Source organism: Trichoderma atroviride, chromosome 6, assembly GCF_020647795.1.
Source record: "Trichoderma atroviride chromosome 6, complete sequence".
NCBI classification, from domain to species: Eukaryota; Fungi; Ascomycota; class Sordariomycetes; order Hypocreales; family Hypocreaceae; genus Trichoderma; species Trichoderma atroviride.
The window spans coordinates 273408-290429 of NC_089405.1; the positions used below are offsets into that span (position 1 = coordinate 273408).

A 17022-nucleotide genomic window follows, 5' to 3' on the forward strand; every position below is an offset into this window, starting at 1 on the left:
TCTGATAAGGGATGCCGTTTTCATCGAACAACTTTCCAACTTAACGCCCCGTCTTTATCCAAGAAACACCAACCCAAAAAAGTCAATCTTCAACCCAAATCCTCAATTCGCTTCGTGTTGATCATCGCTTAATTGATGTTTTTATAAACCGGAAGAATATCGCCAGAGGATCGTTTTTCCACCTCATGGCCTCGTCACAACTGTCGCTCTCCACATGCTGCACGAGTGCACTCATAAACCTGAAACGCCAGTCACAAGTCGGGCACTTGTAGCCACCGCCAGCGTGAAGATACCACTGGGCAGAATGGCAAGCCTTTGCACAGTAGTCGATGTGTTGTAGCCTGACGCCAGACTCGCAGGCTCCTTGTTCCAAGTGCAGGATCACGGCGGATTTGGACGCAAAGCTGCCATGGCACGAATAGCATTCGGCAGTCCTGATCCAATGAACGAGGTGGTGCTATTTGCGTATGTTAGAAAGCGTTTGAGTCGTTGAGAATGACGGAGCATGCTGTCAATATTGTGGGAAAATACTTTACATTTTTCAGACCGGATGGGCAGGTGAAGCATCTGTTGCAGACGCAGCAGCTGTTGTGCTCATCCGTCATATGCTCCCTGAGCTCTTCCTCCGTGTCATAGTCCAGCCAATCGCACTTGGGACACATGTTGTGACGACAGGAGTCTGCTATATGCTGGTGCCAGGCCAATCGGGTCTTGTATGACTTCTCGCAGCGGAAGCAATATCTCATATTAATTGTATGTAAATCGACTTGAATATCAAGAGAAAGGAGATTTTTTTCTGTTATCAAGAAAGAAAAAAAGGGGAGGGGAAGAAGCAGGATCAACAGTGATTTATATAGGTATGCAATCATCGTAGCTGACAAGGCAGTCTTGAAAATTGCCATCTTGATTTCAGTCAAAGGCATGCGCGTCCCAACTACAAACTTTGAGATGTGGTGATGTTAAATACATGTTCCCAGTATGCGCTGTTTTTCTACCCGTATATAAGAAGGTTATGTTCTAAACTTACACAAAGATATATAGTGTCTACCCCAGTACAGCCGCAAAGTAAGTGCACGTAATTAGATGGAAGTTTAAGCAAAGTGTACCTATATAAAGCCAGCTCCCCGGTAAATTAGCACATATAAAAATATCCTATACGAACAGCCGTCGGATAGACGCAAACGATATCTCTGCATAGACGTGTAAAAGCCTTAAAAATGTAATTACTTATATACTTGCAAATAGCTATATTACATGCCACTATCTCAAACAACCTTGTTAATCTTGCCCGTCTTGACATCAAAGATGTACCCCGAAATAGGCACGTCCAGCACTGCGGGACTCTTCTTCAGAATCTCCACATCGGTCTTGACACTCTCTTGCAGGTCCTTGATGGTCAAGAAGGCAACGTGGCTGACGTCTTCACCAGTATTCTTCTTGACGGTGTCACGGAATTCATCCTCCTTGATGATAAGCATGCCGCAGTCGGTCTATTTGACAGCGCATTAGCTAACATGTCCATCTGGTACAAAAAAAAAAAAAAAAAAGAAGAAGGTCAAAATTAAGTTGATGAGTGGAGAGGTCATACGTGGTGAATGACGACGACTTCTCGAGTTCCCAGCGCCTGCTGAGAGATGATCAAGCTTCGCAGCGCCTCAGAGGCTCGGCCTCCGGCGTTTCGATAGACGTGGGCGTGGCCCTCTTCCAGGCCGAGGAACTTGGCTGGGTCAAGACGAGCGTCCATGCAAGTCAAGACAAAGACTTTTCTGTTTTTTTTTATGGAACGTTAGTCATGTATGCGAACAATGAATGAGAGCATATATGTGAAGCATATATGTGAAGCATACCGTCCCGGGGGCATGGGCAGGTCAGCCTTGTCAAAGCTAGCTACATATTGCTGGTTGGCAACTTCAAACTCGCTGGCGACGGTCATGTTGGAGATTTATTTCGAAAGGATTTATCAAGATCTGGTATTGTTATGCTAAAGCTTAATAGAATCGGCTCAACCTCAGAGCAAATCGCTGCCTCTTTATACTTTTACAAAACACTCACCCCTCTGATAGGCCACCCATCACGTTGCCCAAACTGCACATCTCAGCATCATCTCAGCCTGCAGATACGCCCCCCACACAGCCTTTTCAAAGGACCCGAGAGCTGTCAATCACCGCAAAAGTCGCAATCCATCCACGTTGTGTCGCCATGCTGCGGGGAAATTCGCCCGTCTCTGACCAATTAGAAGCGCTGCCGTCGATGATGAAGCAAAGGTTAAACATCCTAAACAGGGCGGGGGATTGCCAAAAAACGAATCGCATCGCCAAACGCGACTCAATCTCGAGGCCGTGAGACGTTTTCTGCGACGGTCCGGGACATGAAGATGTCTAACAAGGGGACCTCTTCCCAGTTTCGGGCGTTCGGTACGGGCAGAGCCGAGGGCCCGTGGATTCGGTTCGGTGGGACAGGAGGCTGGATGGAGATGATTCGCAGGGCTGTCCAATGGGAGGCGCGGTTTGGGTTTTGAGGCGGTCGCAAAGTGTTGCTGGCGTGGAGGGTTGGCAACGCGGATGGATTCACAATTAATGGGACTCGGCTAGGGACAACGGGAGGGAAAGACTTGTGTCATGACGGGATTTGTATTTCAAATCTTGGAAGAATACTGCTACAGAACAGTCGGGTGGTAACGGGGATGTTGAGTCTACACCAGATATGCTTTGTAAAGCTCGTCTATAAAGAACAAAAGCAGATAAATTAGAGTTTTTAGGTAAGGCCAGCTTCGCAGAGTCCTTCCTTGCCGTAATGCTCGGGGTTGAGAAAATAGAGGCAAACTCGGGCCAGCTCTGGTTTACTAATCCCAAGGACTCAACTGGTACAAATGGATCAAGCTGTGCATATAGCTGGCAATGGCTTGCCTTTTAAGAGATTCATGCCATCACTGACAAACTGCTGCTTGGAGCTGGCAAAGTTCAAAAATAATCCAAACTGCTATATTTAGCAAATCTGATTACCAGACTATTGGGATACTATCTGTCAACTTTCTACGTGTATAGCAGCCGGCCTTGCCTATAACTGACAATTCCTGGATGCCATAAAAGGCAAGGTGGAGCACGCTGACGGCATCTTTGGAATCAGCGCCACACAGAATCGCGAGCTTTCTAGTGGCTTCCGGCCCTGTTTAGGCCGGTTTAGTCCGCTGGGCGCCAGTTCCAGGCTATTGCAGCGAATTACAGCGCTTGCTGCGGGCGCTGTAATTCGCTGCAATATCCCCTGTGTTGGTAATGCTTTGTGCAATCTGACAGATGTCGACGCCGTGTATTCCAAATGCCCGTCTTTTCTGCCAAGTATATATCTGTGCCGAGACGCCCCATCTTGGATATCTCCCTTCAGTATCAACCAACAAGCATCCAACAACTACAACAACCAACAACATCCCGAATCACCACCTCTAACCGCCTCAAATCTTCTCTCCTGCAATCGCACCAACTGCGGCATCTTTTGCGGATTATTGCGGCCCGCTTTTCTCCCCACCTACGATTGCCCCTCCTCATTGCACCATCCGCCAGAGGCGATCGCCATAAAAGCCGGCTCTAGATCTTGCATAAATTCGTTAATCTTTTCAACCATCGACCGCATCGCTCTATACATATAAAGAGACCGACAAGCAAATACGCAACTGCAGCTGCTCTTGCTCAGCAACTCTGAATAGCTGAATCAGCTTCATCTATCACATCTACATCTACATCAACAACACACCACCGCCAAAATGAGCGCCGACAACATCCACCACGTCGAGACCGCCGAACACTTTGACTCGCTCCTCGCCGCAAACACGTACGTCGCCGTCGACTTCTACGCCGACTGGTGCCCGCCCTGCAAGGCCATCGCGCCCATCTACAAGTCCCTCGCCGACAAGCACAGCGCCGAAAACACGCTCGCCTTTGCAAAGGTCAACGTCGACAACGTCCAGAAGATTGCCGCCCGCTACGGCATCACCGCCATGCCCACCTTCCTCTTCTTCAAGGACGGCCAGCAGGTCGCCGTCAACGGCCAGGCCATGATCCAGGGCGCCGATCCCCGCAGCCTGGGCGCTGCTGCTGAGAAGCTGGGCGGGCTGGCGCAGAAGAGGCTCGAGGAGGCCCAGACGGCCACTGCTTGAGAAACAAGACGGTTTTGAAAGAGGAGGAAGAGAAAGAATATCACCATCACTGGATTTGTCTTGGAGAAATACGAGAATAGAGGGAGGAACGCATGCATTTTACCGGGGCGCATATGAGAGCAATATCACATGGGAAAAAAGACGGCGGCTTGTCTAGCATTTTTGAGCCATACAGTTATCAATTTACAGTTCATTTCTTCTAATTATTCATTGTAATAACATATGTGATATCGGACGTGAGAGCTTGAGATGTAGAGATGCTGAGGAATAAGGATCACACCAGATCGATGTAGCACATCCCAACGATGAAGGGCATACCGACAAGTACCTATGTAAAGAAACACAATCGGCATAGTAGCTTTTATATACAATGCTCCCTCATCTCCACATCTTTATAGCTGTCCACTCTCCAAAGCAGTAAGCCATGATCGCAACTCATAATTCACCTTTCTCGCATCCTCTCTCCACGGCCAATGTCCAGCCTGCGGCAGCACAACCACTCGAACCGACTGGTCAAACCACTTATAGAAGCCGTCCAGCATCTTGTCCGAGAAATACGGCTCTTGCATTCCCCATATAACCACACATGGCATCTTATAGTGCATACCCGAGGTATCAATGTTTTGTCCGTATGGTGGCGCTGGAAAGTTCTTGCGGAAAAAGTAGAACATTCCGCCTTCTGGAGACTTTTGGAGATACTCTTTGATCTCGGCGCGGTATTCCGGATCGGTAATGGTACGGCAAACAAAATCCAGATCGTAGGCGTCTCCGGGGTTGTGTTTGATGTACTTGAGTGAGTACTTGGACAGTTCCTGCTGCTCCGGGTCATGGTGGATGAGGTGCATCATCGTGCCCAGAATTGGTGTGTTGAAGATGACAAGACCTGACAATCTCTCTGGATGAAGAAACGCAAGCTTTTGAACAGTGATGCCCCCAACATCGCCTCCGGCAAAAACTGCCTTTTCAATCTTCAAGTGGTCCAAAAGGGCCACCAAATCACTGGCCATGACGTTGCCGTCGTACGCCTCTGGTTCTAGGGGGACATCACTCGGAGGATATCCCCGAAGCGTGGGAAGAATCAGCGTGTGGTCCTTGGAGAACTCCTCTATTTGCATCGAAAACGTCATTTCGTTGTCTGGGTGGCCGTGGACGAGCACCAAGGCCGGGCCTTGTCCATAGAGATGGTAATGGATCTTGACCTCTCCATTGGAAAAGTAATGAGAGTACTCGTCAATAGGCATTTTGGTAATGTATGACGTGTATAAGGGATGTGTCCAAGTGATGCGATGCTGAATGTTGTGCAAGTTGCAAAAATTTCGATAGAAGATGTTTGTGTTCACATCTCGGTAGCTATATACTTAAATAATATGAAGATAAAAATTTTATCTCTTTTCAATGTATCAACATCTCAATGTGAGAACCGGAGATGCTTCAATCAACTTCAATTACTCACAGATGACAAATTTGAAGACAAGATAGATCGGTCTTAAAAGAAAAATGTATCACTAAACACACAGATTCTAAACTCAAGTCAGGTGACATCTAAGTTCACTGTAGAAGCTGTTTCAAAGTCAAAAACTTTGAGAGTCAACAGGTTTAGTTAGCTTCTTAGGCTTAGGCTAGGATCTCGAGGCTGTTGCTCCGCGTATTAGAAGCATCTCAGCTAGGCTTCATCAGGCAAAGTTGTCCGTTCGGCGATAGCTGCAGCAGTTTTTAAAAGCTTTCTAAGCCAGTACGAGGCTGAATGTCATTACCTAACCCTATCTTGATGCCCGGATCAATGAAAATGACGTTGTGTATGTGTGTTTACGGGCGCTTATCAATTCGTCCCGGTCTTGTCCGGTTCTCGTTCGGTTCTCGCCATCTTCTGCTGTTCGCCGCTTAACTCGCTCGGTCGGTTCTCGCCATCTTCTGCTATTCATCGTTTAACTCGCTTGGCTCGCTGTCTGCCTTCGTCCCTCCCCAAAATTCGGCTTGACCCTGATCGACGCCCTAACACTCTGTAAACCGCCTGCAGGTTGTGACTAAGGATTCAAGTCTTCATACCAGTGCCCGACTAGTTGCCGTTTTCTTAGACCTCCCGTGAATGTAGCGAATCACGTAGCACAGGAACCGCTTAGCTTCGATGGAACATTCTCTAAACTAGGTTGAAAGGCTCTTCTCCGCGGGAGAGTTGTCGGTTTGTTCCGTAGTTGAGAAGGTGGAAAGTTGAGTTGAGGCATCCATGCCAAGGCTTACAAATGTTGTCGGCGTTTACAACTCTTTCTTCTCAACTGTGGTCTCAATACTCAGGTAGATGTTCTGAGGATGGCATCATGGCTGAGCTGTCGACGAAGATGGGCCGATTTATCAGCCATGGCGATGAACTCTGAGCGCTTACATCATTCGGGGTTTACGAAACGCCTCGTGAAAACTTCAACTCCATAAAATTGAGTATACAGCTAGCAAACAGGCTGCACAACAAGGAGTTCAAGAAATATATAAAGGGAAGCATCAAAGACGAAGAAATGGAAAGTCTAAGATACCAGCATCAGCATGCAAAAGCATAACAGCAATACAAAAAGCACACCTTCAGCAACATCTTCACACTTCTTTAAATCCCTTTTCCAAAAACACTTCCTTCACAAGAAAACAAAAATGGCCCAGACTGTCCTCATCACCGGTGCTTCGGGCTTCATTGCCGCGCACGTCGTCGAGGCCTTCCTCCGAAAGGGATACAACGTTCGCGGAACTGTGCGCTCTGAAAAGGCAGCAGCCGAAGTTCTCAAGATGCACGCAAAATACTCTGGGCAGATCAGCGTTGCTATTGTTCCCGACATTGCCGCTCCCAATGCCTTTGACGAGGCTGTCAAGGGAGTTGATGGTGTAAGTAAACTTGTCAACCTTTCCAACCCACCCTTTAAAAAGTGAGTATACTAATATCCCATTCAATATGTAGGTCATCCACACGGCCTCTCCCTTCATTCTGAACGCCACCGACTTCGAAACCGAGCTTCTGCAGCCTGCCATCAGCGGCACCACCGGCATCCTAGAGGCTATCCAAAAGTACAACTCGGCTGTCTCTCGAGTTGTCATCACCTCTTCTTTCGCCTCGGTCTTGGATCCCACGCAAGGCCAGCGTCCCGGATATGTCTACACCGAGGCCGACTGGAACCCTTCGACTGTCGAGCAGGCCAACAGCAGCCCTGTGATGGCATATCTTGCCTCAAAGACATTTGCTGAGCGTGCTGCATTTGATTACGTCAAGCAGAAGAAGGTGAGCCAATCAGCACCAGCTTGCTGATTATTCCAATTGACTAATGGTTTGTTGTTATAGCCCAACTTCACTGTGGCAACTCTCTGCCCTCCGATGGTCTACGGACCTATCGCTCACGCTGTCAGCGGCGTTGATGCGCTCAACACCTCTGCAGGAGACATTTACAGACTTATAAACGGCTCAGAAAAGGCTGTTCCCGATACTTCTTTCTGGGCATTCGCCGACGTCCGCGATGGTACGTTTTCATTCTCATCCATCATCTCCATACTATCGCTTACAACACTGCTACAGTCGCTGAGGCTCATGTTCTGGCCTTTGAGAAGCCACAGGCCGCCGGCCAGCGATACCTGATTGCCAACTCCGCATACAGCTACCAGCAGATTTGCGACATAATCCGCGAAAAGTTCCCCGAGCTGCAGGACAAGACGCCCAAGGGCGACACCGGAGCTGCTCTTCCTCCCATCTACAAGGTCGACACTACCAAGGCTGTTACTGAGCTGGGCATTAAGTTTAGACCCCTGCAGGAGACTATTGTGGATATGGTCAACAGCCTGTTGGCGCTCCAGAAGTAGGGAGGAGAGGGCTATTTTTAGAGCTGAGACGTTCTTTCTTATGATGGATTAGATTTCCTAACCTAGATGATATATTTCCTTGATTAAATCGTCTCTTTCGGCCGATTTTATATCCGTGAGATCACAAGCTGCTACTACTATTCTGCCATTGTTCAACGCTGAGATCATGGAGGCAATGGCCAATGAATTCTTTAACTGCAAAAGCACATACCTCTCAGCAGTCTAGATCCAAACCCCGCAAATCCATCCAGCAACATCTCCGAAGCCTTCATGTAATCACCAGTTGCGCCAGCTCCTTTGCCAAGCCCGCCGCATGCCCGCAATCCTTATATCCTCGTACTTTGCTCATCCGACGAATCCTATTCTCCGACTGATGCAGGTCTAAAATCCTACTTATAAGCCTACAAGTAAGCTTAAACCGCCATCTGACATACATTACGTACTTTGTCATACCCCTTGCGTCGTTGCAACTACGTGGTCCTGTCCATCAAGCAGTCCGTGACAAGTAATTCAACGGCCCTCTGCAAGGACTTGTTTGCCATGTCTCACAATTAGGATTTGCACAGGCCGCCACGCGAAAGATGCGGAATTTGTACGACACATGGGGCCGTGTCGTGGAATGCTGTCTCGGATTGTCGCAGGCAGTTGGGTGATTAGATCAGCTCATCTATCCTACAGCAGAGGGTCATCTCCGAGTATATATAAGATCTTGGATTTGCCCTCAACCCATCGATCATCACATACACATGTACAAATCAGCCAAAACCTCATATCTATTCTACAATCAATAATCAACAGCCCTCACAATGCTTCTCCAATCCATCCTTCTCGCCATCACCGCCACCTTTGCCGCAGCACAAACCATCACTCCAGCACAAAACCAACTCGGCCGTACCTGCGGCTTCAAAATCGCCCCCTGTCCCTTGGACATGAAATGCGTCCCCGACAACCCCTACTGTCCTGAACTCAACAAATGCGCCGGCCACTGCCAGTTCAAGAACAAATATGACTCCTGCGGGGGCTTCACGCCGCGACCACACAACTGCGACAAGAATCACGAGTGCCAGGATGATCCTCGACTGCCGCCCAACTGTGGCCTGGCATGCGATGTGCCGGGAATATGCGTCCCGAAGGAGGTGCACTACTGCGGAGGGTTTGTGGGACTCAGATGTCCCGACGGGCTGTTCTGTTATGATCAGTTGGATGGATGCGATCCCCTTCATGGAGGCGCCGATTGCAGTGGTATATGCTTGTAAAATAGTGTCACCCATGTATAGCTAAATAGTGTGGGAAAACTTGAAAAGATATCTCAATATGATATGCTGATTCTTCGTATTTTTAAAGCAAGTCGAAAATCTCCGCATATTTATGAAACCTCGTCGACGCGTTAATCTTCAATCTGGTGTGAACTTATCTGTATTTGTACTCTCTACATTGGTTTCTTCATTAGACATTTTATACACCATCGTACTATATGATAGAAGCAATGCCCCCCTCAGCTGACGTATGAGCAATATACATGTAATAAAGTCAAGATATGATTGCTATTTTGCTTGGAAGCATGTCTATTATGAAGTAAATGAGATAATTCGAAATCCATCACTACGTGGGTACAGATGCAAACACTCAATAACCTCTTCACCCTCCTTGTCTCCTTTCCCACTTGATATGCCAGCTTCACATCAACACGTAGGTACAGACTTGCTTGGAAGATTCCACTCAACAGTCTCAACTGAACTTTCATCGCTGTCTGATTCACTTTCCTCGCTGTTTGATTCACTTTCCTCGCCAGCTCCTCTGTGATAAATGGTCTTCCATCTCTTATCATGTAGACGAAAGTCGTGAGTTGGTTCATGAGTCTCTGAACGATGTTCATAACATTTGAAACAAAAGTCAAAATTGTAGCACACTGTGCATCTATGCCTCGAGCCTACAATCGTCTACAATATCGTTACAATGATTAGTCAAAAAGTCAGCTGCAGAATAAAAAATGATGTCATAATCTTACCAAGCAGCAATAGGCACACCGTGATTCTTCGTGGATATGGCCCCGTGGCCGGCGAGAGTGCAATTCGTATATTCTCCGCCTTTTGTCGCGATCGTCTGCACAAAATGCTCGCATAAGAATATTAACACTTTTTGTGTGCTTATAGAAAAGCGCAATTTCTTGTACCGTCCAATCTTCTCCATTCTCACCTCGAGCTTTTCCCACCTCTTGAGCACCGCTTTCAAGGAGAGCCTTGACATTAGCGGTTCTTCCAGTCCGAGCTGCCCAACAAAGTGCCGTCCAGCCATCTTTGTCAGTTTGGTTAACATCGACTCCAGGCTGCGATAGAACAAGTTTCAAAACTTCAACGTCGTCGCCTTGCGAAGCCCATTGCAAGACAGTGCGGCCCATTCTATCCACAGCTTCAACGCCGCATCCATGATCTAACAGATACCGAAATCTGTAAATCTCCCTGGTCGCAGCAAGATGTATTGGTAAGCGACCGAAAATGTCACTTAGATGTGGATTCGCGTTGTATCTATTGACAAGCATATCGAAGACAGTCGGATGGTCTCGAAGGCAGGCAGCATTGAGAACCGTTCCTAAATTCCAGCCGCCTACGTCGTTGACATCAGCGTTTAACTCCACACCATATGTCGAATCATTGCCTCTGACTTTTGATCTTTTGTCAAGATACGACAGGCGGCTATCATAAAACTTCCCAATAAATCCTCAATGCGGGGATTTACCCTTAAGCTGTTTGCATAGAGCCGCTTAAAGAGAGGTTCGTCGCCCAAGTAACACGCTTCTTGTACAAGTGAAAGACCATTTTTCGTACGTTTGGTAGGATCAGCCCCTCTAGAGAGCAAGTAATCAATGATGGACTCATCCTTCCACACTATCGACTGGAAGAGTGGTGTATTGCCATCATCATCTTCTTGATTTATATTTGCTCCAGCATCAAGGAGCCTCTTGATTGAAAAAACATCTGGTTGTTTGTTATCAACTCGGCAGTGCAGAGGTGTTTGTCCGTAATTATTGGTGGAATGAACGTTCGCTCCGTATTGAAGGAGAAGACCAATCGTTTCTGCAGAATTAGCGTAGTGAAGCGCCGAGCAACCGTTTTTATTAAGTGAAAAATTAACGTCGGCTCCGCCCCCAAGCAGAGCTTTAATGGTTGTTAATTCTCCTGCTTGGACGGCTAGAGCAAGCGGAGTATGACCATCTTTGTCGAGTGGCTCAAGGTCAGCGTTGTGTTCTATCAACAAGTTGACGGAATCTACAGGCCCATTTTCCGATGCTTTGTGAAGAGGTGTAGAACCAAACCTATTTTTAGCGTTGACATCAACTTTTTGCTGGAGAATTCGCTCCATTATACTCGGAGAAGAGGAACATAAATGAAGGAGAAGTCCGCCTTCAAGACGTGCCCCTTTGGCAACGGCTCCGTAATCAAGCAATAATTGTGCTACTGCAAAGTGTCCATTTGCTGTTGCTTCAACTAGAGCTGACTCATCGAAAATGTCTCTCCAGTTTACATCTGCGCCTCTGCCAAGCAAGCATCTTGCACACTCAAGATGTCCGTGACGCGCAGCCACCATCAAGGGTGATAGGTCGTCGGGCCCTGATATATTTACATCGAACCCGCGGTCGATTAAATATCTCAAACAGGTTAAATCTCCCTTTTCGGCGACCTCAACTAACACGGCACAAGAGTTGGTGATACTCCGAGTATGTTTCACAAGCAATTTGACAATTGCTAGGTTGATTCGGTTAACGCGACAAGCGTGATGAACCATCGCGTCCCCTGCTTCGACTCCCGTTGCTAATAGTTGGCGAACAACCTGTTGTCTGCCTCCGTCAATCGCATTGCGCATTAAGACGTCCAAATCTTGGCCGTCCAAACGAAGGATATCAACAATCGCCGCAACGGTGAAGCCAAAGTCGAGAGCGATTGATTTCGTGATATACATGTTCGGGAGAAATCTTGGAGGTTTCTCCTGTTTTATCTCATCTTCAAACGCCTCCAAAATTTTAAAATGCCCCAATTCGCATGAAGTGAGCAGTGCAGCTGTAACATTAACCCCATGTCGTCTGAGGAGCTTGACCACTTCACCGCCATCTGGTGAGGCGATTGCCAAATCTATAACGGCGTTATCCCCCGGAGAAACAGAAAGTTCTGCTCCGTGTGCAAGAAGTAGTCCACAGATAGCGGCATGCCCATTATTAGCAGCGCAAAGCAAAGGCTTCATATTGCGATGCGGAAGGCGAATATTGGGCGAACAACCCCGGTCAAGCAGAGCTTTTACGACTCCTTCTTGACCCAATTCTGCTGCGCGCACCATTAAAGAACTTGGCCAGGCGTAGTTATCTGGTGCAGCTTGGATGAGGTGAATGAGCATCTCGACTTCATAAGTGATTGATGTCGTACTGAATGCCTGTTCGAGGCTGAGTCGGGCATTATCCTTTTCGCCAAGGATATAATCAACAATCTCAATACTGTTCATAGATGCAGCCTGTGCAATTGCAGCTGAGAAATCGTTTGACAGTTCTGCAAGTTCTCCCAATTCCTTGACCCCATCAACGAACAATTGCGTATCTGCCAATTCAGCAAGTAGAGGCAATGGACTTTTGAATTGGTCAGGATTACAACCCCTCGAGAAATGATTGGAAAGAATCCATTTTGACTTTGCCCAGCCTGCCCATATCATTTTGTTTGTCGGAGCGAAGAACTGCTTAACTTCTTTGATGGGACGGTGAGACTGGGAAAGAAGCCTGAAATGTTCTGGCCAGTTCAGTGTGATGTACCAGTGTAGAGTCGATCGATCCTCGTGGATTGACCGGGGAAGAGCCTTCACTTCACCATCTTGTTGTTCATACGGAATATACTGTGTTTGCCATGACTGGAAGTCTTCCAATTGTAGAATTTCCAAACAGAGCAGTACAATGTTGCGGTGGTCTTTGATGTCAGCACTGAACCACTCGTTCCTTTGCTCAAAGAAGAAATCCCGAATAGCTGGATGGACAATCTTGACTTCGTTGTTGTCAATCTCCAATATTCCAGGTAACAAAGTTAAAATGGGAGAAACAAGCTGGAAACAGAATTTTCTGTCATGAGCAGAGTTGCCAAGAAACTGACGGTCCTTCGCCCAGGAGATTACAGTAGCTAATTCCTGTATGCTGAGTGGTCGCAACGCAAAGAGGATCCAAGACAATGTTGTTTTGACGAGACTTTGCTCGGATTGACTAATGTGGCTGAGAAGTTGCGAGAAAAGAGACTGTTGAGTGATTGGCTTCTTAAGAGAAAGGAGGTTCTGAATGAGGAATGAAGAATTGGCTTTCGTCGCCTGTAAGACAAGTGCATCTCTCAAGCTCGTATCAGTAACACCAATGAAGATATTATGAATTGCTTCACTGTCGATATGTGGTGCATCTTTAGCGATGGCACTGTTGGGAAATATATTCGAAGATTGACGTGCGCACCGCACATTCGTGTTTTCTTTCATTTCCTCCGGGAATTGCGCAGAACCAGAATCGCCCAATTCATTGCTATCAAGCGATAAAAATCTGTACTTGTCCAATTTGACACTTGTCATCAAGCATAGTTTGAACTGTCTTTCAGTCTGCATAATGATACGCTTAAAGTGTTGGATAAAAGTGTCCAGCGAACTCGATTCGCACTGGTCCGCATTATGGAGCAGGCAAAGTATATCCAACTTGCGGCTCAGTGAAGTGAGAATTGATAATGCATCAAAGAGAGACCATGACCGGCGTACGTGCCAGTGATCAAAGACTTTCGTATCTAGATCTGCGGCTTTGGCAGCAACCAGTATTTGGCATACCAATGACGTCGCCATCGACAGGGCAGTATTTCGCCGAGCATCATGCTGTTCGAAAGTAAATTGAAGGACGAGGCAATTCTTAGCTTCCGGTTTCCCATCCAGATTGGCAACAGATCGTTGGAGAGTGTGTGCAGCACTTTGGGTGTTCTGACCAAAGACCGAGAATGCATAAGCTCCTCTGCGATCTCGCAATCTAACATATTCATCATTTTTCTCCAGCCAACTAGTAGTTTCTGCTTCTTTCCATGGTGAATAGTTGGCCTTCTGAATGGGGTGGATGAAAGTGTTTACAGCTGGTAGCCACCAATCCTTTATCAAGCTGGCGTAGGATACTGAGATAGTTGTTAGTCGAAATAACAATAACAAAGCCGATAGAGTACTCACCTCTCGCCGCCCCGAAAAGGCTGCGTATTATGTCTTCAAGTTTTTCGTCGCTATCGCACACTTTTATTGGGAAAAGTGCTTCATGAAGGATTCCAAGGGAATAGGTAGCCTAAATTGCAGCCGGTTGAAGTGTGTAAGTAAAATTGCATTTCAAACCAGACTGATGAACAAACTGCCTACCTGGACACTGGGATTCCCTTCAGTAGAAAATATCGGTGCCACTTTTGAGATTTGTGTTATTCCTGTCTCTAGAAACAGTTCATTTGTCTCTACTACCGTGGCTGTCAATAGTTCAATAGGTTGTATAGGAAAGGGCGACTTTGAGTCCACAACTGGGGCAAACCACTTTACGGCACAATCGAAAGCCTCCCACGGTGTAGCTATTTGATGGGGGCAATGAAGAAAGATCTTAGACGACTGTATTAGCTGTGTAAGCAGAAGAATTTGGGTAACATTTAACACTTACGAAGGAAGTTGCCGAGAAACTGATATCTTCATATTTTACTCTGTCATTTACAGCCATGATCATGGACTAAAGAGTTAGATGCTGGTTCATTTATAATGAATAGTGTTCTAAATGCTAAGTATTGACACAATGTACTCACTTGCTTAATGATTGTCCCGCCTAAGCCATGACCGATAAATATTATGGGGTCGCGGCGCGTGCCCTATGCAGCAATGTCAGTAAAGACGGACTAACAAAACCATAGAAGAGAAAAAGGCAGATATACGCACAAGCTTGATCCTATCTCGAATCAACTTCAGGAGCTTTTCCGATTGCTCCTTAATTGCATCTCCCGATTCATAACCATAAATGATATCGTCAGGAGTATATTCCAGAACAACCCTTGAATCGCTTTATCTCAGGTAATCATCTACAATTGACGTAAGCCCAGCGAGGTGGTAAGATGTAGCCAATGAACCATGTTCGCCCCTTTTATTCTTCACAGAGTCAACAATGACAATAATTGCAGTGCTATAAGACCATCTTCAAATTAGAAATTGTACTATGTCACAACAGTCAACATTAACACTCTGTATGGAGACTTACGAAGAAGACATCGTAATAAGCAGGCGGTCAGTAGGTAAGATATAAGACAGCTTCAGGAGGAAAAGCGTGAGCGGTAAAATTGGTTTGTAGAAGCTGGACTTCGATACGAGACAAAATCGATGAGTCGTTGAGAATTCTTCTAGTTTTGGGGGTTGATGGCAACCGAATTTATATATGTGTCATATGACAAAGACCATGAATCAGGTCCGCAACTAGTTAGAACCTCCCAGGCCACAAGAAAGAATATATAAAATATAAGGAACAAAGGGACCAAGCCATTTGCGGCGGGGCAGAAATAGATATAAGGTAGTCCTTTGATGAGACTTAGCTGCTCTCTAGCGATAAGAACACCTTATATCCACTTGGATCTCTCTCTGAGAGATCACGATGGATAGAGGGTCACGAGCAAAAGCAAATAGATGAGAACAAACACAACAACCAAAGGCACTGACGCTCAAGGAGCAAGAAGTGACTGTGACTGAAAATTGTGATGAAGATGAAGAAGACTAAGCTAGTGACAAACAGAGGAGGAGGGAACTATAAGGCATACCGCAGTGCAGATATCAGGATATGTATGTGTATGACTGTGTATACGTTTGTGTATAGACATGATGAACAGTCGGTTATAGATTTAATCTAGAAACGCACAAGATCACCGTGACATATAGCAAATGCATACACACACACAGGATCATTTATAGGGCTATTCTCCGTAGACTGTTTCTAGTTCTGATCACTGGCACTGAGCTCTACGTTCTTCTCAATTTCCTCATTATCCCAGATGGATAATCAATGTTGCCAGTTTCAGCTATCCAAGGACGACTCAAATGAGATTAATCTTGGATGGCATAGATGAGAGGGTTATCTGCTGAAATATCTGCTTCGATCTTATATACCAGTTCGATAGATGCGATCCTCTGCAAGAAGTTACTGATTGTAGTGGTGTATCTTTGTAGAGTAAAGCTAAAATTAGCTGGCTAACGTGTTACATACATTAATATGCCGTCCTCTATGCCGTATCTACCCAGTAAATCGAGAATTTTCGTATCTTTATGAGAACTTTGCTTGAGTCAGCGGTATTCTACCGCAGATATCCGTCGGCCTGACACCTTCTCTGTAGCAAAGCAATGATTCGACGGCCGAATATCTTCTTGCCTGTACTGCCACGGTCATTATATCATCATACATTCCTTACTTTTTGTGAATGTCAGACCAATTGCGTGATAGCCCTCCGGTCCTATAAATGTACCTAACGCTAGCTAGTATATATTTGGAGACTGGCGGCTTTTTTCACTACCTAATACTCTCGCGAGCAAGAGCCTTTTGTTTTCACATCGTCTTTCCTTGTGGTACACTTCAATTGAATCAAATTTTCTTAAATTCTCCCTGTATTATAATAATTTACGGTATGTCTGGATATTCATTCACCGTTTAGTCAATTGGAGCTCGAAAACTTGTCTGCTTCTGTGGAGGTACAACAGGCCTTCCACCACTGTCATTCCATACATGGTTGATATGATAGCCAGTCCGTAACCAAAAAAAAATGGTAAAGACTCACTTACTTAAACAAGGTGGCTGAATGTTAACCATATGTGAAGATCGGGGTTTGGAGGGGGAAATGAGCATCCCAGCTGATACGATAACTCTCCATGATATTGAAAGAAGAATTCGACAGTAAGCCGTCTAAGTGAAGAAATGAGTAAATTAAATCTTAACACTTCCAATCATTACATCGAATTGATTATTGAAGACTAATGGACTTCTTTTCCGCTATTTTAGGAGA

General features: G+C 46.1%; 7 protein-coding genes across 7 annotated transcripts; 3 read left to right on the forward strand and 4 right to left on the reverse strand.

The window, feature by feature from the left end:
• Positions 1-121: 121 nt before the first annotated feature.
• On the reverse strand, positions 122-662 carry TrAtP1_010696 (uncharacterized protein; the record flags this gene model as incomplete). Its single annotated transcript, XM_014092159.2, has 2 exons — positions 122-457; positions 537-662. The coding sequence occupies 2 exons, from the start codon at positions 660-662 to the stop codon at positions 122-124; spliced, it is 462 nt and encodes a 153-aa protein (XP_013947634.2).
• Positions 663-1210: 548 nt separating this feature from the next.
• Positions 1211-1997, reverse strand: TrAtP1_010697 (uncharacterized protein). Its single transcript, XM_014092160.2, has 3 exons — positions 1848-1997; positions 1589-1766; positions 1211-1490 (listed from the first exon to the last, which is right to left on the reverse strand). The coding sequence occupies exons 1-3, from the start codon at positions 1931-1933 to the stop codon at positions 1266-1268; spliced, it is 489 nt and encodes a 162-aa protein (XP_013947635.1). The 5' UTR covers positions 1934-1997; the 3' UTR covers positions 1211-1265.
• Positions 1998-3392: 1395 nt separating this feature from the next.
• TrAtP1_010698 (uncharacterized protein) lies at positions 3393-4351 on the forward strand. Its single transcript, XM_014092161.2, has one exon. It carries the CDS (start codon positions 3758-3760, stop codon positions 4148-4150), a length of 393 nt encoding a protein of 130 aa, XP_013947636.1. The 5' UTR covers positions 3393-3757; the 3' UTR covers positions 4151-4351.
• Positions 4352-4542: 191 nt separating this feature from the next.
• Positions 4543-5391, reverse strand: TrAtP1_010699 (uncharacterized protein; the record flags this gene model as incomplete). Its single annotated transcript, XM_014092162.1, has 1 exon — positions 4543-5391. The coding sequence occupies one exon, from the start codon at positions 5389-5391 to the stop codon at positions 4543-4545; it is 849 nt and encodes a 282-aa protein (XP_013947637.1).
• Positions 5392-6787: 1396 nt separating this feature from the next.
• Positions 6788-8013, forward strand: TrAtP1_010700 (uncharacterized protein; the record flags this gene model as incomplete). The annotated part of the gene is made up of 4 exons (XM_014092163.2): positions 6788-7015; positions 7089-7406; positions 7467-7641; positions 7698-8013. 4 exons carry the CDS (start codon positions 6788-6790, stop codon positions 7976-7978), a joined length of 1002 nt encoding a protein of 333 aa, XP_013947638.1. The 3' UTR covers positions 7979-8013.
• A 706-nt stretch (positions 8014-8719) lies between these two features.
• TrAtP1_010701 (uncharacterized protein) lies at positions 8720-9284 on the forward strand. Its single transcript, XM_014092164.2, has one exon. It carries the CDS (start codon positions 8785-8787, stop codon positions 9232-9234), a length of 450 nt encoding a protein of 149 aa, XP_013947639.1. The 5' UTR covers positions 8720-8784; the 3' UTR covers positions 9235-9284.
• A 611-nt stretch (positions 9285-9895) lies between these two features.
• Positions 9896-15250, reverse strand: TrAtP1_010702 (uncharacterized protein; the record flags this gene model as incomplete). The annotated part of the gene is made up of 10 exons (XM_066114815.1): positions 9896-9908; positions 9987-10093; positions 10152-10582; positions 10804-14136; positions 14189-14297; positions 14369-14605; positions 14655-14720; positions 14794-14856; positions 14924-15035; positions 15240-15250. 10 exons carry the CDS (start codon positions 15248-15250, stop codon positions 9896-9898), a joined length of 4482 nt encoding a protein of 1493 aa, XP_065970912.1.
• Positions 15251-17022: the final 1772 nt, after the last annotated feature.